At 46.9% G+C, this 25,557-nt stretch overlaps 1 protein-coding gene across 1 annotated transcript in view; it reads left to right on the forward strand.

Moving 5' to 3' along the window:
• Positions 1-221: 221 nt before the first annotated feature.
• Positions 222-25,557, forward strand: part of Kiaa0100 (KIAA0100 ortholog) — a 32,961-nt gene continuing 7,625 nt past the window's right edge. Inside the window, exons 1-27 of the mRNA XM_028866877.2 lie at positions 222-404; positions 1,217-1,346; positions 2,317-2,366; positions 2,644-2,791; positions 3,192-3,310; positions 3,703-3,763; positions 4,050-4,239; positions 4,816-4,939; positions 5,094-5,218; positions 5,463-5,530; positions 5,628-5,773; positions 6,582-6,700; positions 6,804-6,967; positions 7,085-7,343; positions 7,945-8,150; positions 9,909-11,001; positions 11,396-11,587; positions 11,725-11,927; positions 12,079-12,197; positions 12,317-12,537; positions 13,222-13,412; positions 13,535-13,634; positions 13,785-13,987; positions 15,249-15,543; positions 18,970-19,127; positions 19,968-20,174; positions 24,874-24,973. Coding sequence (XP_028722710.1) covers positions 337-404; positions 1,217-1,346; positions 2,317-2,366; positions 2,644-2,791; positions 3,192-3,310; positions 3,703-3,763; positions 4,050-4,239; positions 4,816-4,939; positions 5,094-5,218; positions 5,463-5,530; positions 5,628-5,773; positions 6,582-6,700; positions 6,804-6,967; positions 7,085-7,343; positions 7,945-8,150; positions 9,909-11,001; positions 11,396-11,587; positions 11,725-11,927; positions 12,079-12,197; positions 12,317-12,537; positions 13,222-13,412; positions 13,535-13,634; positions 13,785-13,987; positions 15,249-15,543; positions 18,970-19,127; positions 19,968-20,174; positions 24,874-24,973 — 5,059 coding nt within the window. The 5' untranslated portion in view covers positions 222-336. The remainder of the gene's footprint in view (positions 405-1,216; positions 1,347-2,316; positions 2,367-2,643; positions 2,792-3,191; positions 3,311-3,702; positions 3,764-4,049; positions 4,240-4,815; positions 4,940-5,093; positions 5,219-5,462; positions 5,531-5,627; positions 5,774-6,581; positions 6,701-6,803; positions 6,968-7,084; positions 7,344-7,944; positions 8,151-9,908; positions 11,002-11,395; positions 11,588-11,724; positions 11,928-12,078; positions 12,198-12,316; positions 12,538-13,221; positions 13,413-13,534; positions 13,635-13,784; positions 13,988-15,248; positions 15,544-18,969; positions 19,128-19,967; positions 20,175-24,873; positions 24,974-25,557) is intronic.

Raw genomic sequence — 25,557 nt, forward strand, 5'->3', positions numbered from 1 at the left:
AGCTGCTCGGTGGGGCCTGGGAGGCTGCGCCCTGGGCGCGGCGCGCTCAAGCCGGCGCGTTCGCGGTCCGCCCCGCCCACCGTCTCGGGGCCACGCCCCCACTCCGCGCAAGCCGCGGGTCGGCCCCCTCCGCGCTTGCGTGCAGGGGAGGCGGGGCGCGGAGGGAGCCATCCGGATGGTCGGCGATCCGACGGGGCGGGGGTGCGCGCGCGCAACAACGCTCCCGCGGCCTGCGTGTGCGTGCGCGGCCGAGGCCCGCCGCGGCGCTGTGCGGTTCCGGCGTCGGGGCCCGGCATGGCGGGGGTCGGGGCCAGGCCGGGCCGGACCCGGACCTAAATGCCTCTATTTCTCTCCGCGCTGTTGGTCTTGCTGCTGGTTGCGCTTAGCGCACTCTTCCTAGGCCGGTGAGGGGCTTCCAGCCACGACGGCGCTGGGGGCGGGCGGGGGGGAAACGGGACGACGAGGAAGAGGGTTTGGAGGAGGCGCGGGCTGATCGGGTGCAGCAGGCGGAGGGGGGTGGGAACGGAAGGGGGCGCTGAGCCGGGCCTGAGGTGAGGGACGGCGGGGTGGGGGCGGGGTGGGGGGCGCCGAGGCCTCGGGCGGGGCCCGGAGCAGTGCAGAGGCCAGGAACCGAGTAGGGGTGTGTGAGGAAGGGGTCTCCCTCCGTGGTCTCCTCTCCTGCTCCGTTCGCCCCGAACGTCCTCTCCCCAGATTGCGAAGGGCACCTGCAGCCCCGCCCTGGAGAGAGGTCAGGAGGACTGTCTGTCTGGGGAAGAGCGGTATTTGAGTTGTCCCAAGTGTGACCGACCTCTGCCTTTTTGCAGACGTCTGCAGGGTGGGGGACGCGGACCGCGACCCTCTAGGGAGTGTGTGATGACGTATTTAACGCGGCTGCCTTCACTTTGACTGCTTTTGAGGACCTCTTTTTACTTTGGGTTTCTAAAGATTTGAGGATTGCTTTCTTTTTTCTTTTTCTTTCTTTTTTTTTTTTTTTTAAGTCCTGTCTTAAATGGTGAGTTTAGTTTGTCTGGTTTCGTTTGAATTTAGGGACCCGTAGTCCTAATTATTGTGGCTACAAGTATGTGACAGAAAAATGCTTTAGGAAAAATCGGAAAGTTCCCAAGAAATACCCGGCTTCAGGTTACCACCCATTGCAAGGCCTTTCCAGAACCAAACAGGGGAGGGGGTCTCAAAATTAAACTTGATTTTTATGCAGGTGGCTTGTGGTCCGATTGGCCACCAGGTGGTGTCAGCGGAAGTTGCAGGCAGAGCTAAAGATCGGATCCTTCCGATTCTTTTGGATCCAAAATGTCAGTCTTAAGTTTCAGCAGCACCAGCAGACGGTGGTGAGTTCCGGGAATCTGTGTGTGTGTGTGTGTGCGTGTGTATCTCTGTGTGTGTGTGTGTGTGTGTGTGCGTGTGTATCTGTGTGTGTGTGTGTATGTGTGTGTGTGTCTGTGTGTGTTTTGTTGGGGGGCAACAACATAAGTGGCTGATCTAGTTAAATTTCAAGCTTTAGTTTCCTTCATGGGTACTTTTCCTAGTTAACTCCACCATTGTCAAGAGGCTCCTAGGAGCCACTTGGAGGATGGATGCAAGTTGTTTAAAGTGTTTATAGGGCTAGACCTGGTGGGATATACCTGCAATTCTTGCTACTGAAGGGGCTGAGGCAAGAGGATTATAAGTTCAAGGCCTGTCTGGGAAACTTAGCGAAGGCTTGTCTCAAAACTAAAGGAGTTGGAGTGGTGTGGTTCAGGGGTAGAGCCTGGCATATTCTGGGTCTTGTTTAGTGTCTAGCACCAAACACAATAAAAAGGCACAGAGTATCCAGGGTATGGAAGAAAGATATAAGGCCAAGCAGGGGTGGTGCACCCCTTTAATCCCTACGCTCAGGAGGCAGGGGCAGGGGCAGGCGGATCTCTGTGCGTTCAAGGCCAGCCTGGTCTACAGAGAGAGTTCTAGAACAGCTAGGGCTGTTACATAGAGAAACCCTGTCTCGAAAAATCAAAAAAAAAAAAAAAAAAGATACAAGAAACAGGAGAAAGATAACAGGAAACAGCAGACTTACTGTTCTAATTTAAGAGAGGAAATAGGGTGGCAACATATCCATAAAAGAGAGCTACTAAGCAAATTTGACTAACATCATCATGAGGAGCAAGATACCCAGTGCTGGTCAGAGAAACCAGTGAAAGAGCTGGGTCAATTTAGTGGGAGGGCTGGTAGAACTTCCTCCTCCTGTGACTCAGGACCTTTTCAGGTTTATAAAGCTGCCTTCCCAGCAGCCAGTGTACACAGCTTTCTTTCATATTGTTTTAGGAAATTGACAACTTGTGGATTTCCAGCAAACTCCTTAGCTATGATCTGCCGTGAGTATTGGATGTCCTTACTTCTGCCCTTGGGGAGTGTTTTGAGGTTGAGCTTTAACAATGCAATTATTCTGCTGAGATGTTTCAGTCAAGTGGGAGGGGAGTTGTTGCTGCAGTCTCCCATTAGTCCAAGGGCAGCTTGGTGAGACCTGCTGAGAACAGCGGAGGTCTCCTCTGTTATTTGAGCTATCAAGAGTCTGGAGAGTGCTGTGCGGGAGGAAAGGAGCCGGCGCTGAAGGGGATGGACCCGATGTAATGAGGCTTCTCTTCCGGGCAGACACTATGTGGCCTTGTGCTTTGGAGAAGTACGCATCAGAACGGACCTACAGAAGGTTTCTAGCCTGTCTGCCCCATTCTCTCAGAACACAGAGGTGGAGCAGAAGGAGCTGTCCCTTAGCCCGTCCTTGTTGAAGATCTTCTGCCAAGTGAGACCTCCTTCTGAGATTCTTTTTAGAAATTAAATACTTCTATTTGTGTGTGTGTGCTCATGCATGTGTCAGAGTGACTGAGGAGGCTGGCAGAGCGTTGGATCCCGTGCAGGTGGCGTTACAGGCAGTTGTGAGCTTTGGGGTGTGGGAATTGAACCCGAGTTCTCAGGAACGAAGCCAGTACTTGATGAGCCATCTCTCGGGCCCCTTCTGTCGTTCTCAGCTGTGGTCCAGGGATGCTTGGCTGCCTTTGGGCTGGGGGTGGCTTTTTTTTTTTTTTTTTTTTTTGGTAAACTATTTGGGGGGATAAAATGCTAAGTACTTCCTTCCTTTCTCGGCTGGAAAGGAAGAGTGATGCCTTTCCAGTAATTGTTGCCTGACCTTACTCCTCCCCCAGCTGTTCTCCATTCATGTAGAGGCCATAAACATCATGGTCCTCAAGGTGGCTACCTCCGAGTCCTTGTGGCACATCCAGGTCAGCAGAAGCAGATTCCTTCTGGACAGTGATGGGAAAAGGTCAGTGGTTCGTGGAAGAGGGTCTGGTAGTGTCCTTGTCTGGAGTTGCTTTAGGGAAATGTCAGAGCCTCCTTACCTAGGTGGCAGGTCCTCGTTCTGTGTAGTCTTGAGAGGCCAAGATTGGATATTTCTGCTTGCCTTGTCCTTTCTAGAGAACAGATAAATGAGAGATAAATAATCTCTTATGGGTAAAGGGATCAAGAGTTTTTTATTTTTGTTTTGAGACAGAGTCTCACTATACAGCCCTGGGTGTCTTAGAACTCTGTATGTAGACTAGGCTGTCCTTGAACTCACAAAAAGCTCCCTGCCTTTGCTTCCTTCCTGAGTGCTGGGGTTAAAGAGGTGTGCCACCACCCCAGGACTAAATGCTTTTAATCTTTTTTCCTTCCCAGTCTAATCTGTCAGGTGAACCTATCAAAGATCAATAGCAAAATCTTGAAGAGTGGTCAGCTGGTGAGTGTCATGGTTCTTCTGATACGCCATTTCTTCTTAAGCATAAGATGGGAAGGAGTTAGGGTTCTTGTGTTCTAGAGTCCCTAACCATTGTAGCTCTCTTTGTTTGTTTTGAGGGAGACTGTTTTGTCATGTATAGCCATGGCTGGCCTGGTATGTAGCCCAGGCTGGCTCTGAACTCATGGTGGGCCTCTTACTCTTTGAGTACTAGGGTTATAGGTATGTATCACCACACTGGCTTCAGACCATTACAGTTTGACCTAAAACTTCACAATTCCCTACACAGGAGGATACATGCCTTGTAGAGCTCTCACTGGCCCTGGACCTGTGTCTACAGGTGGGCATCAGCAGTTGGCATCTGAGGGCTATCACTGTAGATGTGTGGACTCTCCATGCTGAGCTCCATGAAGGTCTCTTCCATAGTCAACTACTGTGTCAGGCCCCAGGCCGGATCTCCAAGTCTGTTTCTTGTTCAGGTAAAGTTTAGTCTTTGAGCTTCCTGTCTGCCTTATTCTCAGGTTATTTTGGAAGTAGAAAAACCAGTGTTTTCACCATTTGAGCAGGTGTGAGTCATTAGACACTGTGACCTTTGACTCCTAGGTAATTAGAGGAAATGAGCATTTCCTTGTTCTGAGTAAAAAAGTTAACATTCAGTGGTTATTTACCATGAGTTAGACCTATACTTTGTGTTTTATGTACGTTTTCACTACATTTTCTGTATTTTACAAATAAAGAAACAACCCTAAAACAGTTTGCTAAATAACTTGGCTGACATTTTATAGTTAGTGAAAATGGGTGCACATTATTTGACAGTCAAGTCCATATGTTTTCCATTACACCTAACTATTCATCATACTGTTGGGGAAGGAAGTACACCAGGTACCCAGATCTGTAATGTTACTGGCCATGTGTCCTCTTGGGCATTTGCTTAGCCTATCAGTTTGTCTTCCTTTATGTGTGAGAATTTGACCAAAGAGGGCAGGGCTGGGAGGATTTGAGAATGTTAAGAAGGACTGATGGTTCTCATGTATATTATTCATTCCTATTTCCAGATTTGACAGAGAACTCTGCTGAACCAACTCTGCCTGGCCTATACCTCCTCCAGCAGCTGCCAGACCAAGTCAAAGTGAAGATGGAGAACACAAGTGTGGTGTTGTCTATGAACAGTCAAAAGAGGTGAGGTCTCACCTGGGACTGTGGGGGAGCGATAATGTGCCTTGTCCGCTAGGCCTCCGTAGCTAGTCTTAGTATCTTCGCTGAGCTCATCTGTGGAGAGCAAGGGGGAATGGCATTCCAGGTCTCTCTGATGTAGACTCTGTCTCTGGTCCAGGCACCTGACTTGGACACTGAAGCTGCTGCATTTCCTATACCACCGTGATGAGGATCAGCTGCCCCTTCGAAGCTTCACAGCCAACTATGATATGGCCCAGATGAGCACTGAACTCCTACTAGAAGGTTCATGGAAGGGGTTACTGTTACTAAGGGAGGACCAGCATTCTGTGTTAATACCCTACATGGTTCCCTAATTTAATATCATTGTAGCAGGTAGGGAAGGAGGGACCTTAATGAGAGACAATAACCCCTAACTCACAGCAGTTGATGATGATTTACTCATCTTCTTGCTTGTACCTGCCCATCTCCTAGTTATGTCTTGTGTCTTCCTTTGTCTTCCCTTCATCGCTTCTCTGGCTTCTTGCAGATGGGCTGTTGCTCTCCCAGAGTCGCCAACGGATTGTCTGCCTCAACTCCCTCAAGGCTAATGTCCAGGTGTGCTGCCCATACTACCAAGAATTTTTCTCTGCTCTCTCCACATTGTTGCATTATGAGTTATGGTAGTAAAACCTTGGGGTCTTCTCATTTCCAGGTAACCACCATTGATCTCTCAGCTTCTCTCGTTTTGAACACTTGTATCATTCATTACCGACACCAGGAATTCTCTCACTGGCTGCTTATGCTAGCATTGGAGACCCAAGGAGCTAGTTCACCTGATCTTAAACAAAGGAAAAGAAGGTGAGGTGTTTCTGTCTTTGTTTTTTTGGGGGGAGGGGGTGCTTTCAAGACAGGACTTCACTGTGTAGCTCTGGTTGTCCTGGAACTCACTCTGTAGACCAGGTTGGCCTTATTCAACAGAGATCCAGCTGCCTCTGCCTCCCTCATGCTGGGATTAAAGGTGTGCGCCACCACTGCCTGGCAAAAAAGTTGAGTTTTAAGTCACCTTCTTATCAGGTGGATTCTTTTTATCCAAAGTGTCGTATCTTGTATTAAATAGATATTTGATGTCTGAGTTCCCTAAATCTTAGTTTCAGAAGCAAACTTGTTTTATATATTTCCCTGTTGGATTATACCCTTTGTTGGTAAGAGGATGTCATTTTCATGTTTTCATTCTGAGTGCCCAGCACGATCGATGCCTTATTTATAGAAGACAAACATTTCTTGAAGTTGACTGGGGTGGTAAACATGTCTCACCTGCCTTGGGTTATAAGGTGTGGTGTCAGATACACAGAGCCATTTTTGTTTGTGTAGTGTTTGCATGGTTCTGCACAGAAAGTGATTTGTAAGTGATCTTCTTATTAGGGTGAATCACGTGATATTGCTGATACTGCCTGTATTTGGCTACGAATGTGGAAATTTCATCTTGTTTAACTTCATGTTTTTCTGGGGTTCCTTCAGATGACTGCTGGGAGGAGCAGCAGTCTGACAAAATTAGCCTTTTACTCTCTAGTTGTTGCCAGTCCTAAGATTCACAACAAAACTTTGAATTGTTGTTCCTTGATCGGAAGCTGCCATTACAGTGATGTCAATTCTTACCCCTGTGTAGAACCTTCCCTCAGATCCTGGCTCCCATTATCTTCAGCACCTCCATCTCCAATGTCAGCGTTTCCATTCAGCTTGGAGACACACCACCTTTTGCTTTGGGGTTCAATTCCATCTGCCTGGGTAAGGTTCGGGGAGGAAGAAAAGGATTTGCTCTTTGGTTACAGCTGTGCCTGTTTCATGGCCATGGTGGCTCCATAGACGAGCTTTTTACCTCCTGTTTCAGATTACCAGCACCTTCGACCACAAAGTATCCATCAGCGGGCTGTCCTGACTGTGGATCACCTCTGCTGGCGAGTGGGCAGTGAGTCCCACATCCAGCGGGCACCACATCCACCTAATATGCATGTTTGGGGTGAAGCACTTGTCCTGGACTCCTTCACACTCCAGGTATGTGGGTGCTGGGTGCTGAGTGGGGGCCCACAGAGCTCCCTACCTCTGACGTGCTCTTGGTGTGGGTGATACACTGCGTCTACATGGTTTCAGTAGGTTTCCTTTCTTTTCTAGGGTAGCTATAACCAGCCCCTGGGCTTGTCCAGCACCCAGTCCAACACTCTTTTTCTTGACTGTACCATTCGAGGACTTCAGGTTGAAATATCAGACATCTGTGCCCAGTGTCTGTCTCGAATCCTCTCCTTAGTGATTCCACCATCTGAAAAGTCAGCTGTCTCTAGGAAACCTTCACTTGGGGAGTCTGTGACCTTACTGTGGAAGGTGGACTTGAAGGTGGAGGACATGAACCTGTTCACTCTCTCTGCACTGGTTGGTAAGTGGACCAGGAAGTCTGCTGAGGTGGGTAGTGTGTAAACTCAGCAGATTACGCTGGTTTAGTCAGCTGCTTCTCGTTTAAGGAAGCTGCGGATCTGGAAAGTTTCCATGTTAGAGCAGGAGACATTAGAAAGGCTTGACTAATGGGCTCTGGGCTGCAGCTTAGTCATTGAAGGCGGGCATTAAAAAAGACACAGGGGAAAATGTCACTTTGATGTGCTAAAGAGAATGAGACTGGTGTGGGATTGATTGGTTTGTTTGTTTTATTTCTTGAGACATGATCTTATTAAGTAGTCCAGGGTGTCCTCCAGCTTAGAATTCTCCAGTTCAACCTAACAAAAGCTGGTGTTACAGGTGTATCTGGCTCCTACACAAGCTTTTATTTTCTTGTGTGCAGTTCTGAGGAGTGGGTGATAGATGGGAAGTTTCTAGACACTGGGAAACTTCTCTGACTTTGCCAGATAGATAGTTTCCCTAAAATACTAGGAGACGTTTAGGAGGGGCGTGGGGACTAAAGACAGTAAAGAGGGGAGGAAGGTAATGGACAGGCTGTCATTTCCGAACTTGGAACGCGGGTTGTCTTGGTTTCTCTGTATCAGGTGCTTCGGAGGTACGACTGGACACACTGACTGTCTTGGGCAGTGCTGAGACCTCCACTGTGGGGATTCAAGGGCTTGTGCTTGCACTAGTAAAATCAGTCACAGAGAAGATGCAGCCCTGTTGCAAGGCACCTGACATCCCCACGCCAGTGCTTGGCCTCTCCATGCTCTCCCTCACCTATCACAGCAGCATCCGCTCTCTAGAGGTAATGCTTTGCGGCTGTGGGGCCAGACTCGATTTCCCTACCACTTAAAGCCTTTTGGTCTTTTCGACTAATGTTGTGAACCTTGGAAAAAAGTGACAGCTGGTGTCCATTTTCCTTTCTTTTTACATTTTTAATGTTTACTATGTTACTAGAAATACATGCAAAATATAGAGAGAATATTTGAACTTTAATATTTCCAGCTTCGGTAATTACCCATTTGTGACTATCTTGTTGCAGCCGTACCCATTTTAGACTCCCCTACCCCAAGCTCTAGGGTCATTTTAAAGGAGATACCAGATATATCATTTTAATTATAATTATTTTAAGGTATGTGTGTGTGTGTGTGTATATATATATATATATATACACACACACACAATAAATAAATAAATAAATAAATAAATAAATAAATAAATAGTGGGCTTTTGAAAAATCAGGAATTGGTTCAGCAGATAAGAGTGCTTGCTGTGCGTGCTAGAGACCCTGAATTCAAATTCTTAGTACCCATATAAAAGCCAGGCCTGTAGCCCTAGCATTGAAGGATGGAGACAGGTAGATCATGAAAGCTCACAGTCCTCATGTGTAAAAGTACCAGCCACACAGTACAACACGTTTGACCTGAACAGCCAGTTTCAGGTTCAGTGAGAGACCTTGTCACAAAAAATGAGTGGGTCTGGAGGGATGGCTCTGTGATTAAGAGCACTTACTGTTCTTACAGAGGGCTCATAGGTCCAGTTCCCAGCACCCACATAGTGGTTCCTGATTACCAGTAGCTCTGGTCCTGAGCATCTGATGCTCTCTTCTCACCTTCAGCAGGCATGTGGTGTGCATACACACATGCAGGCAAAGCATTCATAAACATAAATGTGAAAAAAAAAAGATAAGGGCTTGGGAGATGGCTCCTTGGGTAAGCACGTTTGCTGTCAGGCCTGACACTCCCCAGGACCTATAGAGTGAAAGGAGAGAACCAACTCCTGAAAGTTACCCTTTAATATCCAGATGTGCACTAACACACATACACAAAAAACACACTTTATGGAAACACTCGGCTCCTTAGAAGGCTAGAGGGGATCTGAAGATGGAGGCTTTCTAGTGCTTTCTCTGTAGAGCATCAGGTGGGCGTGGGGTCTTCCTGGGAGGAGGGAGGCATTGAGCTCACTTTCCTTTGGAAACTGAGGAGGTTGCTTTTCAGAGACTGGAGTACGTCTGTGTCTTTGTTATTTCACTTTCTCCATCCCTTGAGCTATCAGAACTGACCTTGTCTTTCAGGATGACAAGGACTTACATTCATAATAAGTCAGTTGCTGTGTTAAACTGTGTGGCCAGTACTTTTACACTGTGTTTTAGGAATCAAGTCATTTAATCGAAATATTTCAAGTTGCACTTATTTCTGTACAGTGCTGATTGAATGGTAATATATGAATGGAAACATAAAGCCAAGTGATCATTGAGTACCTTCTGTGTATATTAGATGTAGTGTGATAAGTAACCAAAGAAAACACGTGACCCCTACTTCCAAAGCATTTTAGAATCTAGTAGAGGAAAACTCAAAAATGAACATGTGTGAGGTAAATGACGATTAACAGCATCTTAGTACTACCGGGAACCTAGCAGGCAGTAATTAATGTGACTTCTTGGGAAAGACTTGTGGGTGGACATAATTCTTGAACCAGGTAGGCATGTGTAATAATCCCTGTTACCTCTTGTTCTGAGGTGATTGCCATAGTGATTGACAGATTGTTTTCTTACACCCTAAAGGTTCAGTGTGGTGCGGGGCTGACTTTACTCTGGAGCCCCCCGGATCATATGTACCTGTACCAGCATGTCTTGGCCACTCTGCAATGCCGAGACTTGTTACGAGCTACTATGTTTCCTGAGATTGTTCAATCCCATGAACTAGAGACCCCACAGTCCACTTGTGAGCCAGAAGACCAGCTCCCTGAGCCATCCCCACCTAGGCGGCTGCTAACCCTGACACTGGAGGTGAGCACAGCCAAACTGACGGCTTTTGTGGCTGAGGACAAATTCATTACCCTGGTTGCTGAGAGTGTGTCGCTGAACCGGCATGGAGGGTCACTGCAGGCTTACTGCCCGGAGTTGGCTGCTGGCTTTGATGGCAATAGCATCTTCAACTTCAAAGAGGTGGAGGTGCAGCTCCTACCTGAGCTAGAGGAGATGATTCTCCACAGGAACCCCTTCCCTGTACTGCAGACCCTCCGGAATCGGGTGTGGCTCCTTTCTCTTGGATCAGTCTCAGTGGAGTTCCCTTATCAGTATGACTTTTCTCGAACTTTGGATGAGGCTGTGGGAGTTCAGAAATGGCTGAAGGGGCTGCATCGAGGGACTCAGGCTTGGGCCTCTCCAGGCCCCGCCCCACTCCCGCCTGACCTGCTCTTAAAGGTTCAGCACTTTTCTTGGGTTTTCCTGGATGATGTGTTTGAAGTGAAACTTCACGATAACTACGAACTGATGAAGGATGAAAGTAAGGAGAGTGCCAAAAGACTGCAGTTGCTGGATGCCAAAGTGGCCGCCCTGCGGAAGCAGCATGGGGAGTTGTTGCCAGCTCGAAAGATTGAGGAGCTCTATGCCTCTTTGGAACGCAAAAACATTGAAATCTACATCCAGCGCTCTCGTCGTCTCTATGGCAACACACCCATGCGCCGTGCTCTGCTCACTTGGAGCCTGGCAGGGCTAGAGCTGGTGGCTCTGGCAGATGCATCCTTCCATGGGCCTGAGCATGTGATAGAACAGGTTCGAGAGCTTGACCCTGGCAGCCCTTTTCCTGCTGAAGGAATGGATCTTGTCATTCATTGGTGCCGTATGCTCAAGTGCAGTGTCAAAACTTTCCTGGGTAAGTGCATCTCCTGTTTGTGGAGCCTGGTGTCTGTCCTGTGAGTGCCAGGGAGCCCGCTGAATGGTTACAGAGGAGCTGGGTTGTATTGGAAATAGTTGATTTGGGGTGGCTGGACTCGGCTTCCCTTTCTTTATCCTGATTTTCACCCTGAGTCTGCTCAGCTGACACACGAGGGCCATGAGCAACGCTGTTGCTAAGGTTATTGTGGCTCTTGAATTTCATGCTCTTCTGCCTCTTGCCTCTGCTTCATGGTCTGTGCGACCTGTCTTAGCTTTGCTACTTAGGTGCCAGCCCTTGTTCCCTCAGTTGATTATAGATGGGTAAAAAGAACAAGGGAGAAAAAACATGCGTGAACGTGAACAACCAGTGTGTCTCTACTGTTGAATAACAGTTCGGATCCGAGACTATCCACGGTACCTGTTTGAGATCCGTGACTGGCGGCTGATGGGTCGGCTTGCGGGCACCGAGCAGAGTGGCCAGCCTTGCTCCCGTCGACGTCAGATCCTGCATCTGGGGCTTCCCTGGGGTAACGTGGCAGTAGAGAGGAACATGCCCCCACTCAAGTTCTACCATGACTTCCACTGTGAGTAAAGGAGGCAGGTGGTTTGGCTGAGGGGTATTTGTGGGGCCTTGGATGAAGAGCTGAGGCCCTTTTGGAGCAAAGGAGGAACAGAGAGGTATTTTCTAGTAAGCTGAAGCCTGCATCCCCCTCTACCCTAGCGGAAATCTTCCAGTACACAGTGGTGTGGGGCCCATGCTGGGATCCAGCCTGGACACTGATTGGTCAATGTGTGGACCTCTTAACTAAGCCCTCAGCTGACCCCAGTCCGCCTTTGCCCTGGTGGGATAAGAGCCGTCTTCTGTTCCACGGGGACTGGCATATGGATATTGAACAAGCAAACCTGCATCAGCTGGCCACTGAGGTGAGGGGCTCCATGGAGTCATTTCCTTATTGGGATAGTATAGTTGGGGCCTGTAGAGCATGTGGGGCACAGAGAGAAAACTACTGGTGTGGGGGACTGTTCTTTTAGCCATAGCTCACCTTGTTCTTTGGGATGGGGCGTGTCATTGTAGGACCCATATAATACAACTGAAAACATGCACTGGGAATGGAGCCATCTTTCTTTCCATTGGAAACCTGGTCAGTTTGTGTTCAAAGGGGACCTGGATGTCAACGTAAGAACAGCCTCTAAGTGAGTGGAGTGAAGGGTGGGGCCTTGACTAGATGGGGGAGTCAGGGCGGAGGGAGAGGGGAAGAGCCAAGGGAAGCAAGAGCCCAGTGACTGAGGGCTGGGGCTCCGTTGTGAGGCAGGTATGACGACTGCTGCTTCCTTCACCTGCCTGACCTCTGCATGACACTGGACCTGCAGTGGCTGTGCCATGGGAACCCTCATGATCATCACAGTGTCACTCTGAGGGCCCCAGAGTTCCTGCCTGAGGTACCCTTGGGCCAGCTCCATGACTCCTACCGGGCCTTCCGCTCCGAGAACCTCAATCTCTCCATCAAGATGGATTTGACTCGCCATAGTGGGAGTGAGACTTGGGCCTGGGACAATGGGGAGGATGGGCTTGGGATACTGACTGCTTTAGATTGAAAGAAGGATAGGATAGAAGGACAGAGCAGAATTTAGGTTGGGACCTTTGTAGGAGGATTAGTGTCTTTTTGAATTGCTAATAAATAATAATAATAATACCATAATTATATTACTCAAGAGTAATGAATAGTCTCAGAGTTGTATCGTCTAGGAAGCTAAAGATGGAAGTGCTGTCAGGTTCAGTGTGGTGAAGGTCCATTCCTCACATGGCAGTGCCGCCTTCTTGCTATGTCCTCAAGTGGTAGAAAGAGCCAATAAACTCCTTGGGGTCTCTTGACCCAGCTGTCAGCTGACCCAGACTACCCTTTGTCATCAATATCATTCACAAAGGTCTGTGTCCTTGATATCAATCAACTTCCCACATCGATTCCATCACCTTGGTGTTTAGAATTTTAAGCTAAAAATCTGGCTGGTGGAGTCCAGGGGAAGGGAGTGGACACAAACATTAGACCATAGCAGTAGGTGAAAGTGGAGGGCTTAGATCCTTGAAAGAAGAGGTGCTGGGGGTGCTGACTCTGAGGAGCTGTTTGTACTTTTTAATCTCTAAAACTGAAGCTAGGAAAGCATTTTCCTCGCCTCGGTTTCAGCCACAGCTTGGATATGGCTGCTCCTTCCTTTGCAGCAATAGCCCAACCCCGAATTCTGCTGTACAGTAGTACCCTGCGCTGGATGCAGAATTTCTGGGCAACTTGGACTAGCGTCACAAGGCCTATCTGTAGAGGAAAACTCTTTAATAACTTGAAGCCCAGCAAGAAGAAACTTGGCCAGCACTACAAACAGCTTTCCTATACGGCGCTCTTTCCCTGGCTACAGGTTAGACTCTGGCATCCAACATTTAGCGGTGTACCCCTTTCTTGGTTCCCTTATTTTCTAATACATTGAATCTCTCACTGACCTCTGTGGTATCCGTCCTTCAGTGTTGTTCTTGTTACCAGGTCCATTACTGGGCCTCCTTTGCCCAGCAGCGAGGCATCCAGATTGAGTGCAGTCAGGGCCATGTCTTCACTCGGGGAACTCAGCGGCTTATACCGCAAGGTCAGGCCAAAGTGTCCAGTCCTCCTAGTCTGTTCCTTGTGTGAGTGTGTGTGTGTGTGTGTGTGTGTGTTTTCTTAGTTCCATTCTCCTCTTCCCTAGTGACTCAAATCCTTTCATACCATTCTGCATGGACTGTGTTTCTTTTCGCAGCTGGCACAGTGATGCGGCGCCTTATTTCTGAGTGGAGTGTGACCCAGATGGTGAGTGACTTAAGTCAGGTGACTGTCCACCTGATGGCTTCACCTACTGAAGAGAATGCTGACCACTGCCTTGACCCCATGATAACAAAGACCCACCTGTTGAGCCTGTCTTCCCTCACTTACCAGCGGCACAGCAACCGCACCACTGAAGAGGTACTGTTGACAGTCTCTTTTACGTCAGTTACGTTAGTAGGTGTCTCAGGTCAAATGGGCCAAACAGACTGCTGGTGGCTTAAATGACAGAAATTTCTAGTAGTTTTGGAGACTTGAGAAGTCCAGTAATGGAGTGCCAGTCCTGGGTCTTGCTGTCATGTGAGCCCGACCCTCATGTCCTCATCCACACCTAATTATCTCCTGACTCCAGGTCCTGTCACATGAGGGGTGAGAGTTAATTTCTGGTAAGGTTCTGGTAAGGTATTCATAGCATGTGTGTCATTCCTTTATAGTATATTCACTTGGTGTAGTTGTATCAGTGTCTCTTTTTTAAAATTTCATTTCTTGGGTAGGTGAGTGGGTGGGTGGGTGTATGTGCATACAGGTCAGAGGAAAGCTAGTTCAAGTCCGTTCTCTCTTTCCACCATATTGGTCCAGAAGATCCAACTCAAGTCATTAGGCTTGATGGCCAGCACCTTCATCCACTGAGTCATATCACCAGCTTGTTTTCTTTTGTTTGGTTTTTCAAGACAGGGTTTCTTCTCTATGTAGCCTTGGCTATCCTGGATCTCGCTCTGTAGACCAGGCTGGCCTCGAACTCACAGAGATCCACCTGTCTCTGTCTCCCGAGTGCTGGGATTAAAGGCGTGCGCCACCACTGCCCGACCCTACCAGCTTCTTTTGAAAATTTTTATTACATTTATTGTGTGTACACAGGGATCAAACTTAGGTCTTCAAGCTTGGCAGCAAAAGCCTTTAAATGCTGAGCCATACCACTGGCCCCTTGCTCCTGTGGCTTTTTTGGTAGGCATGGGGTGGAGATAGTCTTGCTCTGTAGCCCAGGCTTGACTCGAATCTTCTGTCCTTTTCCCACTTAAGTGCTGGGGTTGCAGGTAGTGCTGCCACAGGTAGAAATCCTTCTTGAAACTCCTCAGCTGGGTATGCAGCTCAGTGTAGAGTATAGATTAGTGTGTGCAAAGCCCTGTAACACTTCATTCAGTGCCGCCTTTCTCCATCTCCCAATTATGTATGGACGGCTTTTGAAATGACCAGATTCATTAAAAACGCACTCGGCACAGTTAGGATGTAAAGTGATGTACAAACTAAGACCACTTACTAGTTCTTTCTCCAGAGTCTTCTTACCTCTCCTCCAGAGCCCCTTCCTTGTTTAACACGTTTGTCTGCATTTTTTGTTCAGAAGTAGTGGTGGGATGTCTGTGGTGATGCCTGTATGATTCTGTATCCTTTTCCTGTTTCCAAGGAGCTCTCTACTCGAGATGGTGACCCTGCCTTTCATACACATCAGCTGTACTTGGTAGATTTACGGATCTCCTGGACAACCACCAACAGGGACATTGCCTTTGGCTTATACGATGGTTACAAAAAGGCAGCTGTCCTCAAACGCAATCTCTCTACGGAGGCCCTGAAAGGTTTGAAGATTGATCCCCAGATGTCAGCCAAAAAGCCAAAGCGTGGCATCCCACCTAACACCCCAGTGCCACCTCATGTCAGCACTCCTAGCTTCGGTGGACGGCCTGAGAAGGGGTCATCAGGAGGTAGGCTGGGGCCGATGAGACTCTGGGTTTAGTTTACTCATCTTAGGTTTATATCGCTAATAATGAGGAAGCTTCAAGATTCTGATCCTGTGGACAGGAGATCAGCAAGTACTGGGGTCAAAAGAGAATTTAGTCAGGGAAAGAGGCCAAAGATTCAAGAATTGTTTCTTCCTAGCGTGGTTTGGTTGTGCACACCTTTAATCTCAGCACTGAAGGCAGAGGCCAGCCTGGTCTACATAGCAAGTTCCAGGTCAGCTGAGGCTACATAGTAAGACCTTTTCTAAACAAAACAACACCGAGTTTTCTTTCTTTCTTTTTATTTATTTTATTTTTTATTTATTCATTTATTTTTTGAGACAAGGTTCTCTGTAACAGCTCTGGCTGTCCTGGAACTGACTTTTTAGACCAGGCTGGTCTCGAATTCACAGAGAACCACCTGCCTCAGCCTATGAGTACTAGGATTAAAGGTGTGAGCCTCCACCTCCTGGCTATTTTTCTAGTATTTAGTGTTGGGACATTGAATTCAAGTCCTGTGTGTTCTCGGCAAATACTAACACCATATCCACATCCTTGTATCATTTTTGATAAATTACTTTGTTCAGGCAACAAAGATTTACGTACATAGTTGGCATAAAACTGAAGCACTGCCAGGTTCTTTGATCTGCTGAGCCATCTTTCTAGCACCTGGGGAAAATCCTAAAAGATAATACTTAGGCAAGAAACAGGCGGGCATTTTAGGGAATAATAAGTACAAGGGAATACAAACTTATGGTGAGTGTGAGAACAAGGTGAAAAGCAGGAAATGCCACGAGAAGAATTAAAAGAATAGGGAAGTCAAAGTGAAAGCCTGTAATCAGAAAAGGATTCATTGAGGAAGTGCGTTGGAGCTGACTTAGGGTATGGCATGAGTGGAAGGTGTGGAAATGGGGGAAGGGGGTAGTCAGTGCGAAGGGAATAACCTGAATAGGAAGGGTATTGGGAAAGGGTGCTGTGTTCCGAGGAGAGAACAGTTTTTATGACACAGAAACAAAAGGGAACGAATGAGAAAATGGGTTAGAAAGAAAACACAGTAATCATTGTGACCTTCCGGCCCTTCCACACAGGTCCTTCTCCATTAGGGTTGGTGAAGCAGACTGTGATGATTAGATTTTGACAGTTAGTAACTCTAGCTGTGGTGTGTAGGAGGACTGTGTGTGGACAGGCAGATGAGAAACTATCACAATATATCAACAGGAAGCAAGGACTGGAAGGAGGTGGAACAGCTGGAATGGGTGAGATAGACAGAATGCTACTGTGCACACAGGAGATGTGGCTGCTGGAAGAAGTTAAAACGAGGAAAAAATAAGCCTGATGGACAGCACTGTAGAGGCAGAGACAGACAATCTCAGTTTGAGGGCCATCCTGATCTACATAGCAATGTATAGTCTACATATATTCCAGGACAGCCAGGGCCTCATAATAGGGAAACTCTCAAACAAACAAACAAAAAACCAAGTAGGGACTAAAGAAATAGCTTAGCGATTAAGAGCACTGGCTGCTCTTTTAGAGGACTCAAGTTCCATTCCCGGCACCCACATGGTGGCTCATAACAGTCTGCAGCTCCAGTTCCAGGAATCTAATACCTTCTTCTGGCTTCTTTGGGTACTGCATATATATCTGATGCACAGGCTTACAGATTTCGTTTTTTTTTTTTTTTTTTTTTTTTTTTTTTTTTAATTTTTTATTTATTTATTTTTGTTTTTTTGTTTTTTCGAGACAGGGTTTCTCTGTGTAGCTTTGCGCCTTTCCTGGAACTCACTTGGTAGCCCAGGCTGGCCTCGAACTCACAGAGATCCGCCTGCCTCTGCCTCCTGAGTGCTGGGATTAAAGGTGTGTGCCACCACTGCCCGGCTAAAGATTTATTCTAAAGATTTATTTACTTATTATATATACAGTGTTCTGCCTGCACGCCAGAAGAGGGCACTAGATCCCATTACAGATGGTTGGGAGCCACCATGTGGTTGCTGGGAATTGAACTTAGGACCTCTGGAAGAAGAGCCAGGGCTCTTAACCTCTGAGCCATCTCTCTGGCCCCCAGATTTCGGGGTTTTTTTTTTTTGTTGTTGTGGTTGTTTTTTGTTTTTTGTTTTCTGAGACAGGGTTTCTCTGTGTAGCTTTGCGCCTTTCCTGGAGTTCACTTGGTAACCCAGGCTGGCCTCGAACTCACAGAGATCCGCCTGCCTCTGTCTCCCGAGTGCTGGGATTAAAGGCGTGTGCCACCACCGGCCGGCCCCAGATTTCCTTTTTTTTTTTTTTTAAAGGGCAGGTGGTGTAGCCGGGAGGTGGTGGTGCATGCCTTTAATTCCAGCACCTGGAAGGCAGAGGCAGGCGGATCTGTTTGAATTCCAGGGCAGCCTGGTCTACAGAGAGAGCACCAGGCCAGCTTGAACTGTTATACAGAGAAACCCTGTCTCGAAAAACTAAATGGGGGAGGGGGGACAGGGAACGTAAGTGAGGGGGGTAGTGATGCCTAAAGTTTTGTGTCTGTTGATCTGTTGGCACATTGGTAGCAGTAGTATCAGAAGTAGAGGAGCCATAGACTGAAGAGATCTGGACATGCTGAACCTGTGGCATTGGTAGGGTATCTAGGTAAGTCTGACAGCATCTGGAAATGACTCTAAGGCTTACGCTAGAGATAAGAGTTTTGGACATTTCTAAATGCCACTAAAACTTAATGCCAAAGAGGTGATAGTAGTTGCTTATTGTGTGGGAGACACTCTGCAAAAACATCTTTTATGTATTTCATTAAGTTGTCACAAGAGCTTTATGAGATAGTTGCTGTTATTTTACAGATAAGGAAACTGAGTCACAGAGTATAAAGCAAGCTGCCCAAAGTTACAGTTGAATAGTTGCTAGAGAGGTAGGATCTTGAGCACAGGCCGACTAGTCTAATACTGACCCCACTCCTAACCATACGACTCTGTTAGACAAACGTACTAAGAGAAAGGAGGGGTGTGCCATGGTCTCAGGAGAGAGGAAGCAAAGCTAGAATGTGGAGCCCCGCTGCTGACGAGGGAGTGGGGAGGAACACTCACAGACAAGTATGTGAAAAGGAGAAAAGGGGGGCTGGAGAGAGGCTCAGCAGGTTAGAGCACGTGATGTTTTTACAGAGGACCTGGGTTCTACCACTGTCATGGTGGGGGACTGAGAAGAAAAAATAGTGCCATTTAAACTGGTGTTTCTATTTCTATTGGAAATCTTTTACTTTTATTAACATTGATGGGGAACTAAGAAACATGGGTGGGGTAAAGTGAACTGGACCGGTGTTCCAGGTTGAAGATGTACCACAGCTCTTACCTAGATAGGAATTAATGGAAGACTGATGTGGCCATGTTCTCTTTCCCTTTGAGATGGTGACCTTTCCTCACTTTTTTATTTCTTTGCCAGGTGCTTACATGTTGCAGAAGCTGATTGAAGAGACAGATAGGTTTGTAGTATTCACAGAGGAGGAGTCCGGTATGAGTGACCAATTGTGTGGCATCGCTGCCTGCCAGACGGATGACATATACAACCGAAACTGCCTTATTGAGCTGGTTAACTGCCAGGTACTTTTCCTTATAGGACACCAAGATCAGGCTCGATCCCAGTCACGTTGTTACTTTCCTTCAGTTTTCACATTTTTTTAAAAGATAGAGTTCTAAGGGCTGGATGTGGTGTCGCACACCTTTAACCCCAGCACTTGGGAGGCAGAGCCAGGTGGAGCTCTGAATTTTAGGACTATATAGTGAGACCCTGTCTCAAAATAAGTAAGTAAGCAAGCACACAAACAAACAAATAAATAAATAAAACAAAATAGGGTCTCACTGTGTAGCTCAGGCTGGCCTCAAACTTGGCCGTCTTGCTTTGGTTTCTTGAGTGCTGCGGTTATGAGCATTTATCACCAACTCAGTGCTTCTCTGCATCTGAACTGAAGAACGGGGGAATAGAGCTCAGATTTGACCCTTTTGTTTTTGGTTTTGTTTTGTTTTTGGTTTGGTTTTTTGAGACAGGGTTTCTCTGTGTAGTTTTGGTGCCTGTCCTGGATCTCGCTCTGTAGACCAGGCTGGCCTGGAACTCACGGAGATCCACCTGCCTCTGCCTCCTGAGTGTTGGGATTGAAGGCTTGTGCCACCGTTGCCCAGCTTGTTTTTGTTTTTTGAGACAGGGATTCTCTGTATAACAGCTCTGGCTGTCCCAGAACTCACTCTGTAGACCAGGGTGGCCTTGAACTCACAGAGATCTGCCTGCCTTTGCCTCCCGTGTTGGGATTGAAGGCACACCAACAGATTTGTTTGTCCCTTTCTTAGGTATCCTAAGTAATCACTTCCGAGTATAAAACCCAGTGACCTTCACTCTGTAAGCCATAGATCTTCCTTTCTGACTGAAGCTGTTTTTTTCTTTGACAGATGGTTCTTCGTGGAGCAGAGACAGAAGGCTGTGTTATTGTGTCTGCTGCCAAAGCCCAGTTGCTGCAGTGCCAACACCATCCAGCTTGGTATGGTGACACACTGAAACAAAAGACTTCCTGGACTTGCCTTTTAGATGGCATGCAGTATTTTGCCACCACTGAAAGCAGCCCTACTGAACAGGATGGCCGGCAGCTCTGGCTAGAGGTGAGTCAGCATGGGTGGGAAGGCCCATCGTATCTCTAGTTCTCTAGATAAGCCCCTTTTGCTAGAACCACTGAAGACTCTTCACAGTAGTAGAGAAAAGGAAGCTGCTGGCGCTGTGGGAACATAGTGCTTTTCTCTCCTACAGTACTGTCATATTTACCAGCACCAGAGTAAATGGACAGAAACTTCTTTTTTTCTTTCTTTTTTTAACTTTTATTCTTCTCTCATACGTCGCATTACATTCCAACTGCAGTTTCCCTTCTTTACTCTCCTCCCAATCCCTGTCCCCACCTCCCCTCTCCCCCAGATCAATTCCCTTGCGGGAGGGGAGAAAGACAGGCCTCCCAGGGATATCCACCTAACATGTCTGTAGGTGAAGTTTTTGTCAGGGACCACTGGCTCCCCAGTAAACACACAGAGACTTACTAATTTAATTATAAATGCTTGGCCAATAGCTCAGGCTTCTTACCAGCTAACTTTTATATGTAAATTAACCTGTATTCCTTCTTTCAGCATGGCACATTCATCTTGCTTCTTTATGCAGCTCTTGAGACTCCTGAGACTCCACCCTTCTTCCTCCCATTGTCCTCAGTTTGACTCTGCTGCCTAACTTCTCTACCTGTCCAGCTATTGGCCAGTCAGCTTTTTTATTAGCCAGTGAGAGTAATACATATTTACAGTGTACAAAGTTTGTTCCACAGCACATGGCCTAATACAATAAGATTGGACACAAAACCCTCATGTCACAGCTGGATGAGGTAACCTAGTAGGACCCATTATGCAAAACAGTCAGAGACAGCCCCATTCCCGCTGTTAGGAGTCCCACAAGAACACCAGGCTACACAACCTTAGCACGTATGCAGAGGACCTGGCTCGGACCCTACAGAGTCTGTGTTTGTCACTTCGGTCTCTGTGAGCCTCTGTGAGCCCTGCTCAGGTGACTCTGGGCCGTGTCCTTGTGCCCTCTGGCTCTGCCTAGTGTTTAGCTGTGGGAGCTTCTAAGTTGTTAGTCTCTCTTAATAAATGTCACAGGAGCAGGCAGCTAAGACAGTGAGCTTGAGGGCTTTGTTTTGTTTCTTTGAGACAAGTCTTGCTGTGTAGTCCTGATGGTCTCAAGCTATGTGTAGCCCAGACGGCTTAGAACTGGAGACCCCTTTGACTTGACTTCTGTAGTGCAGGAGCTTGGCTGGCCACGCCTTGTTATGGCCTCTCATAAAGATGATTGGCTATTGCAGCAAAGCAGTGAGGTTGAATGGAAGACGGTTAACCTAGGAGTCTGAATGTTTGACTTCTGATGACAGTTAACCACTGTAGCAGTCTGAGCACTCTGTTGAATCAAATGAGAAGGTGCTTTGAAAACATTGGATGTGTTCAGATGGCAAATAATCTTTTTCTTTTTTGTTTCTTTAAGTCAGTGCATTGACAAGACACTGTTTTTGTTAGCTGGTAAGACTGAGCACTTGGCTAAGGCTGGGGAAGGAGCACTGCAAGATAGAGATTTTTTTTTTTGAGACAGCCCTGCATAGCCCTGGCTATCCTGGAAATCACTATGTAGGCCAGGCTAGCCTTGAACCAGGAGATCCACCTGCCTCTGCCTCCCAAGTGCTGGGATTAAAGGCTTGCATCACCACCACCCGGCCAAGTTAGAGAATTTATTTATTTATTTATTTGTTTGTTTGTTTGTTTGTTTTTTCGAGACAGGGTTTCTCTGTGTAGCTTTGCGCCTTTCCTGGAACTCACTTGGTAGCCCAGGCTGGCCTCGAACTCACAGAGATCTGCCTGGCTCTGCCTCCCGAGTGCTGGGATTAAAGGTGTGCGCTACCACCGCCCAGCTAAGTTAGAGAATTTAAATTATAATTTCTAGGATATGCCTTCAGACTTATTGTAGGGTTAGTGGTCATGAGGTAAATCTGGCCAGTATTGTACATTATCATTAACATATTTGACAGGCAGTAAGTGTCTACACTGTACTTCACACTGAGTTTTAGGATTCAGCTATATCTGATAAGAACCAAAGTGAAAACAAGAATGTTGATAATAAAAAGATCCATTTGCTGATCCTTCTTGTCCCTGGCCAGTACTTCTACAAAGGACCTTCTGGTTCAGTCAAGCCATAAATGAACATTTAGATGAGATGTCAAGCTAAGTAAGTAAGGCCAGGTTGTTGGTAACATGAGAGGTTAGCAAACTGTTACCAGTAATCTTGCAGTGGTCACAGAAGGTACGTTAGCTGGAGTTCTGCCTCAGAGGTAGAACACTTGGCTAACATGCACAAGGCCCTGGGTTTGAGTCCCACAACCACCAAAAGAAATAAGGATGTGGGAGTGGTAATTATCCATGTAAAGGTGGGCAGAATTTTCTGGACCTACCACTTTTAGAACTGAAGGCTTTTTTTCTCCCCCAAGTTGCATTAGCATTAGAGATCCTTGGAGTTAGAATATGATTTTTTTTCTTGTCTTTTCTCTGTGACTTTGTGATTCAGTAGATCTGCCTTCTGAAGCCTGGGTCTCTATATATTTTAAAGATTTTCTTTTTTTTTTTTCTTTTTCTTTCTTTTTTTTTTTTTTTTTTTTTTTTTTTTTTTTTGGTTTTTTTGAGACAGGATTTCTCTGTGTAGCTTTGCGCCTGTCCTGGAACTCACTTGGTAGCCCAGGCTGGCCTTGAACTCACAGAGATCCGCCTGGCTCTGCCTCCCAAGTGCTGGGATTAAAGGCGTGCGCCGCCGCCACCACCGCCTGGCGAAGATTTTCTTTTTTATTTATGTGTTTGTGGGTCTGCAGCATATGTATGGGGGCCTGTAAAGACCAGAAGAGGGAGGGTTTCAGGTCTGGAGCTAGAATTACAGGTGATTGTGGGCTGCTGTGTAGGTGCTGGGGATTGAACCTGGGTCCTCTGTGGGAGCAAATGCTCCTAACTGCTGACCATCTCTAGCCCTTGAAGCAGTAATTTTTTTTTTAATGTGTGTGGGTGTTTTGCTTGCATGTATGTCTGTGTATTAGTTGTGTGCTTGGTGCCTATAGAAGCCAGAAGAAGGTGTTGGATCTCCTGGGACTGGTGTTACAGTTGTTAGCTGCCCTGTTGATGCTGGGAATGGAACTTTCATCTTCTGGAAGAGCAGCCAATGAGTGCTCCTAACCACTGAGCCATCTCTCCAGTCCTGAAAATCTTTCTGCTTTGATCTTTTATGTCACTTATACTGTTATTTGCCTTGACCTCCACGGCAACAGTGTCACAATGAATTTTTTTTTAAATAGGTGTATGTATGAGTGAGCATGTGATGTATGTGTGTACAAGGATGTGTGCCTATGCGTGTGCAGAGACCAGAGGGCATCAGGTGTTTTGCTCTATCATGCTGTGTCTCATTCCCTTGAGACGAGGTCTTTCATTGAACCTGGAGCTAGGCTGGGATCCTGCAAGCCTTGGCAATCTTCCTGTCTCCAGCCTCCATAGAACTGGGATTACAGGCATGTATGGCCATCCTCAGCTTTTTACACGGGTGCTGGGAACTTGAACTTACGGTATGTGTATGAGAGGGGCGTGCGTGCGTGCGTGCGTGCGTGCGTGCGTGCGTGCGTGCGTGCGTGCGTGCGTAGAGGTCAGAAGATAATTTTGGGGAATCAGTTCTCCCATTTTTTTATGTGTATATGAATGCCTAAATGTCTGTGTATATACCACATACATGCCTTCAGACAGTGGAAGAGGGTGTCAGATCCCCTAGAACTGGAATTACAGGTAGTTTGAGTCACCTGGTGTTGGTGCTGGAAATCAAACCCTGCTCTTCTGGCAGAACAATAAATGTTCTTAACTGCTGGGCCATCTCTTCCTTTTTCGCCTTCTCTGTGAGTTCCAGGGATAGAACTCAGCTTGTCAGCAGCAAGCATTTTACCATCTCGATGGCCTCAGGGCCTTTTACCTTTCATTATGTATGTCCTACTCAGTGTCTGGCTGGCTGCTTGCCTGGCAGCTGCCTTGCTAGCCCCAGGTGTCTCCCTCTCTCTCATTCTCTCTCTTCTCTCCTCTCCTCCTACTTATTCTCTCTGCCCACCAGCCTCACCTATCCCTCTACTGCCTACCTATTGGCTGTTCAGTGTTTTATTAGACCAGTCAGGTACCTTAGGTAGACAAGGTGAAATGGTAACACATCTTTACCTAAATAATTAAATGCAGCATAAACAAATGTAACACATCTTTACCTAGTTAAACAAATGCAACATAAATGGAACATACCTTTTCATAGTTAAAGTAATATTCCGCGCCGGGCGGTGGTGGCACACTCCTTTAATCCTAGTACTCGGGAGGCAGAGCCAGGTGGATCTCTGTAAGTTCGAAGCCAGCCTGGGCTACCAAGTGAGTTCCAGGAAAGGTGCAAAGCTACACGGAAAAACCAAAAAAAAAAAAAAAGTAATATTCAGCATCATAAATATCTTTACAAAGTTAAGGTAATATTCCACAACAACCTTTTGTCTTGCTTTTGTAACTGTATACTAGGCTGTTATGGAACTCACTTTGCAGTCCAGGCTGGCCTCAAATCTGGTGGCACTCACTCCTGCCTCACAGCCTCTTACTGAAATTATAGGTATGGGACTACCATTGGGCATGCAATCCGTCATTGACTGAAGCAATCTTTTGCAGCCTATGACTCTACTTGAAACAAGCCACCTTTTTCCCAGAAGCTAAAGGTCCCTCAATCTGTTTTCAGGTGAAGAATATTGAGGAGCACCGGGAACGTAGTCTGGACTCTGTTCAGGAGCTGATGGAAAGTGGGCAGGCAGTGGGAGGCATGGTTACCACCACCACAGGTCAGCTCTCTCCCTCTCTCAGGCTGTGATTTGGAGTAAATGTGCATTCCCAAAGGGGCCTCATTTACTTATCTAACCTACATTCTATTTTTTTTTCCTTTCAGTTTTTGAAGCAGTGTTTCAGTTTGTATAGGCCAGGCTGCCCTCAAACTCCTGGCCTTAGGCTGCTGAATGCTGTTTTCAGGATTCTAGGCATGAGCCACCATACTGTTTTTATTTAATTTTTGGTAATACTGGGGATCAAACTCAAGGTCTCTTACATGCCAGGCATTTGCTGTACCTTAGAGTTGCACACCCAGCCCTATCTATCATCCATCTATCCATCCATCCATTCATCCATCCATCTCTGTCTGTCTGAAACAGGGTCTCATTATGTGGTCCTGGCTGTCTTGGAACTTACTGTGTAAACTAAGCTGGCTTGGAACTCAGAGTTCCTGCCTCTGCCTCACAAGTGTTGGGATTAAAGGTGTGTGCTACCATGCCTGGCCCCAATTTATGGTGTTTGTTTTTTTTTTTATTTTTTTAATAACTTGTTTTTATTTTATGTGCATTGGTGTTTTGTTTGCATATATATCTGAGTAAGG

The sequence above is a fragment of the Peromyscus leucopus genome, chromosome 8b, assembly GCF_004664715.2.
Source record: "Peromyscus leucopus breed LL Stock chromosome 8b, UCI_PerLeu_2.1, whole genome shotgun sequence".
Classification (NCBI taxonomy): domain Eukaryota; kingdom Metazoa; phylum Chordata; class Mammalia; order Rodentia; family Cricetidae; genus Peromyscus; species Peromyscus leucopus.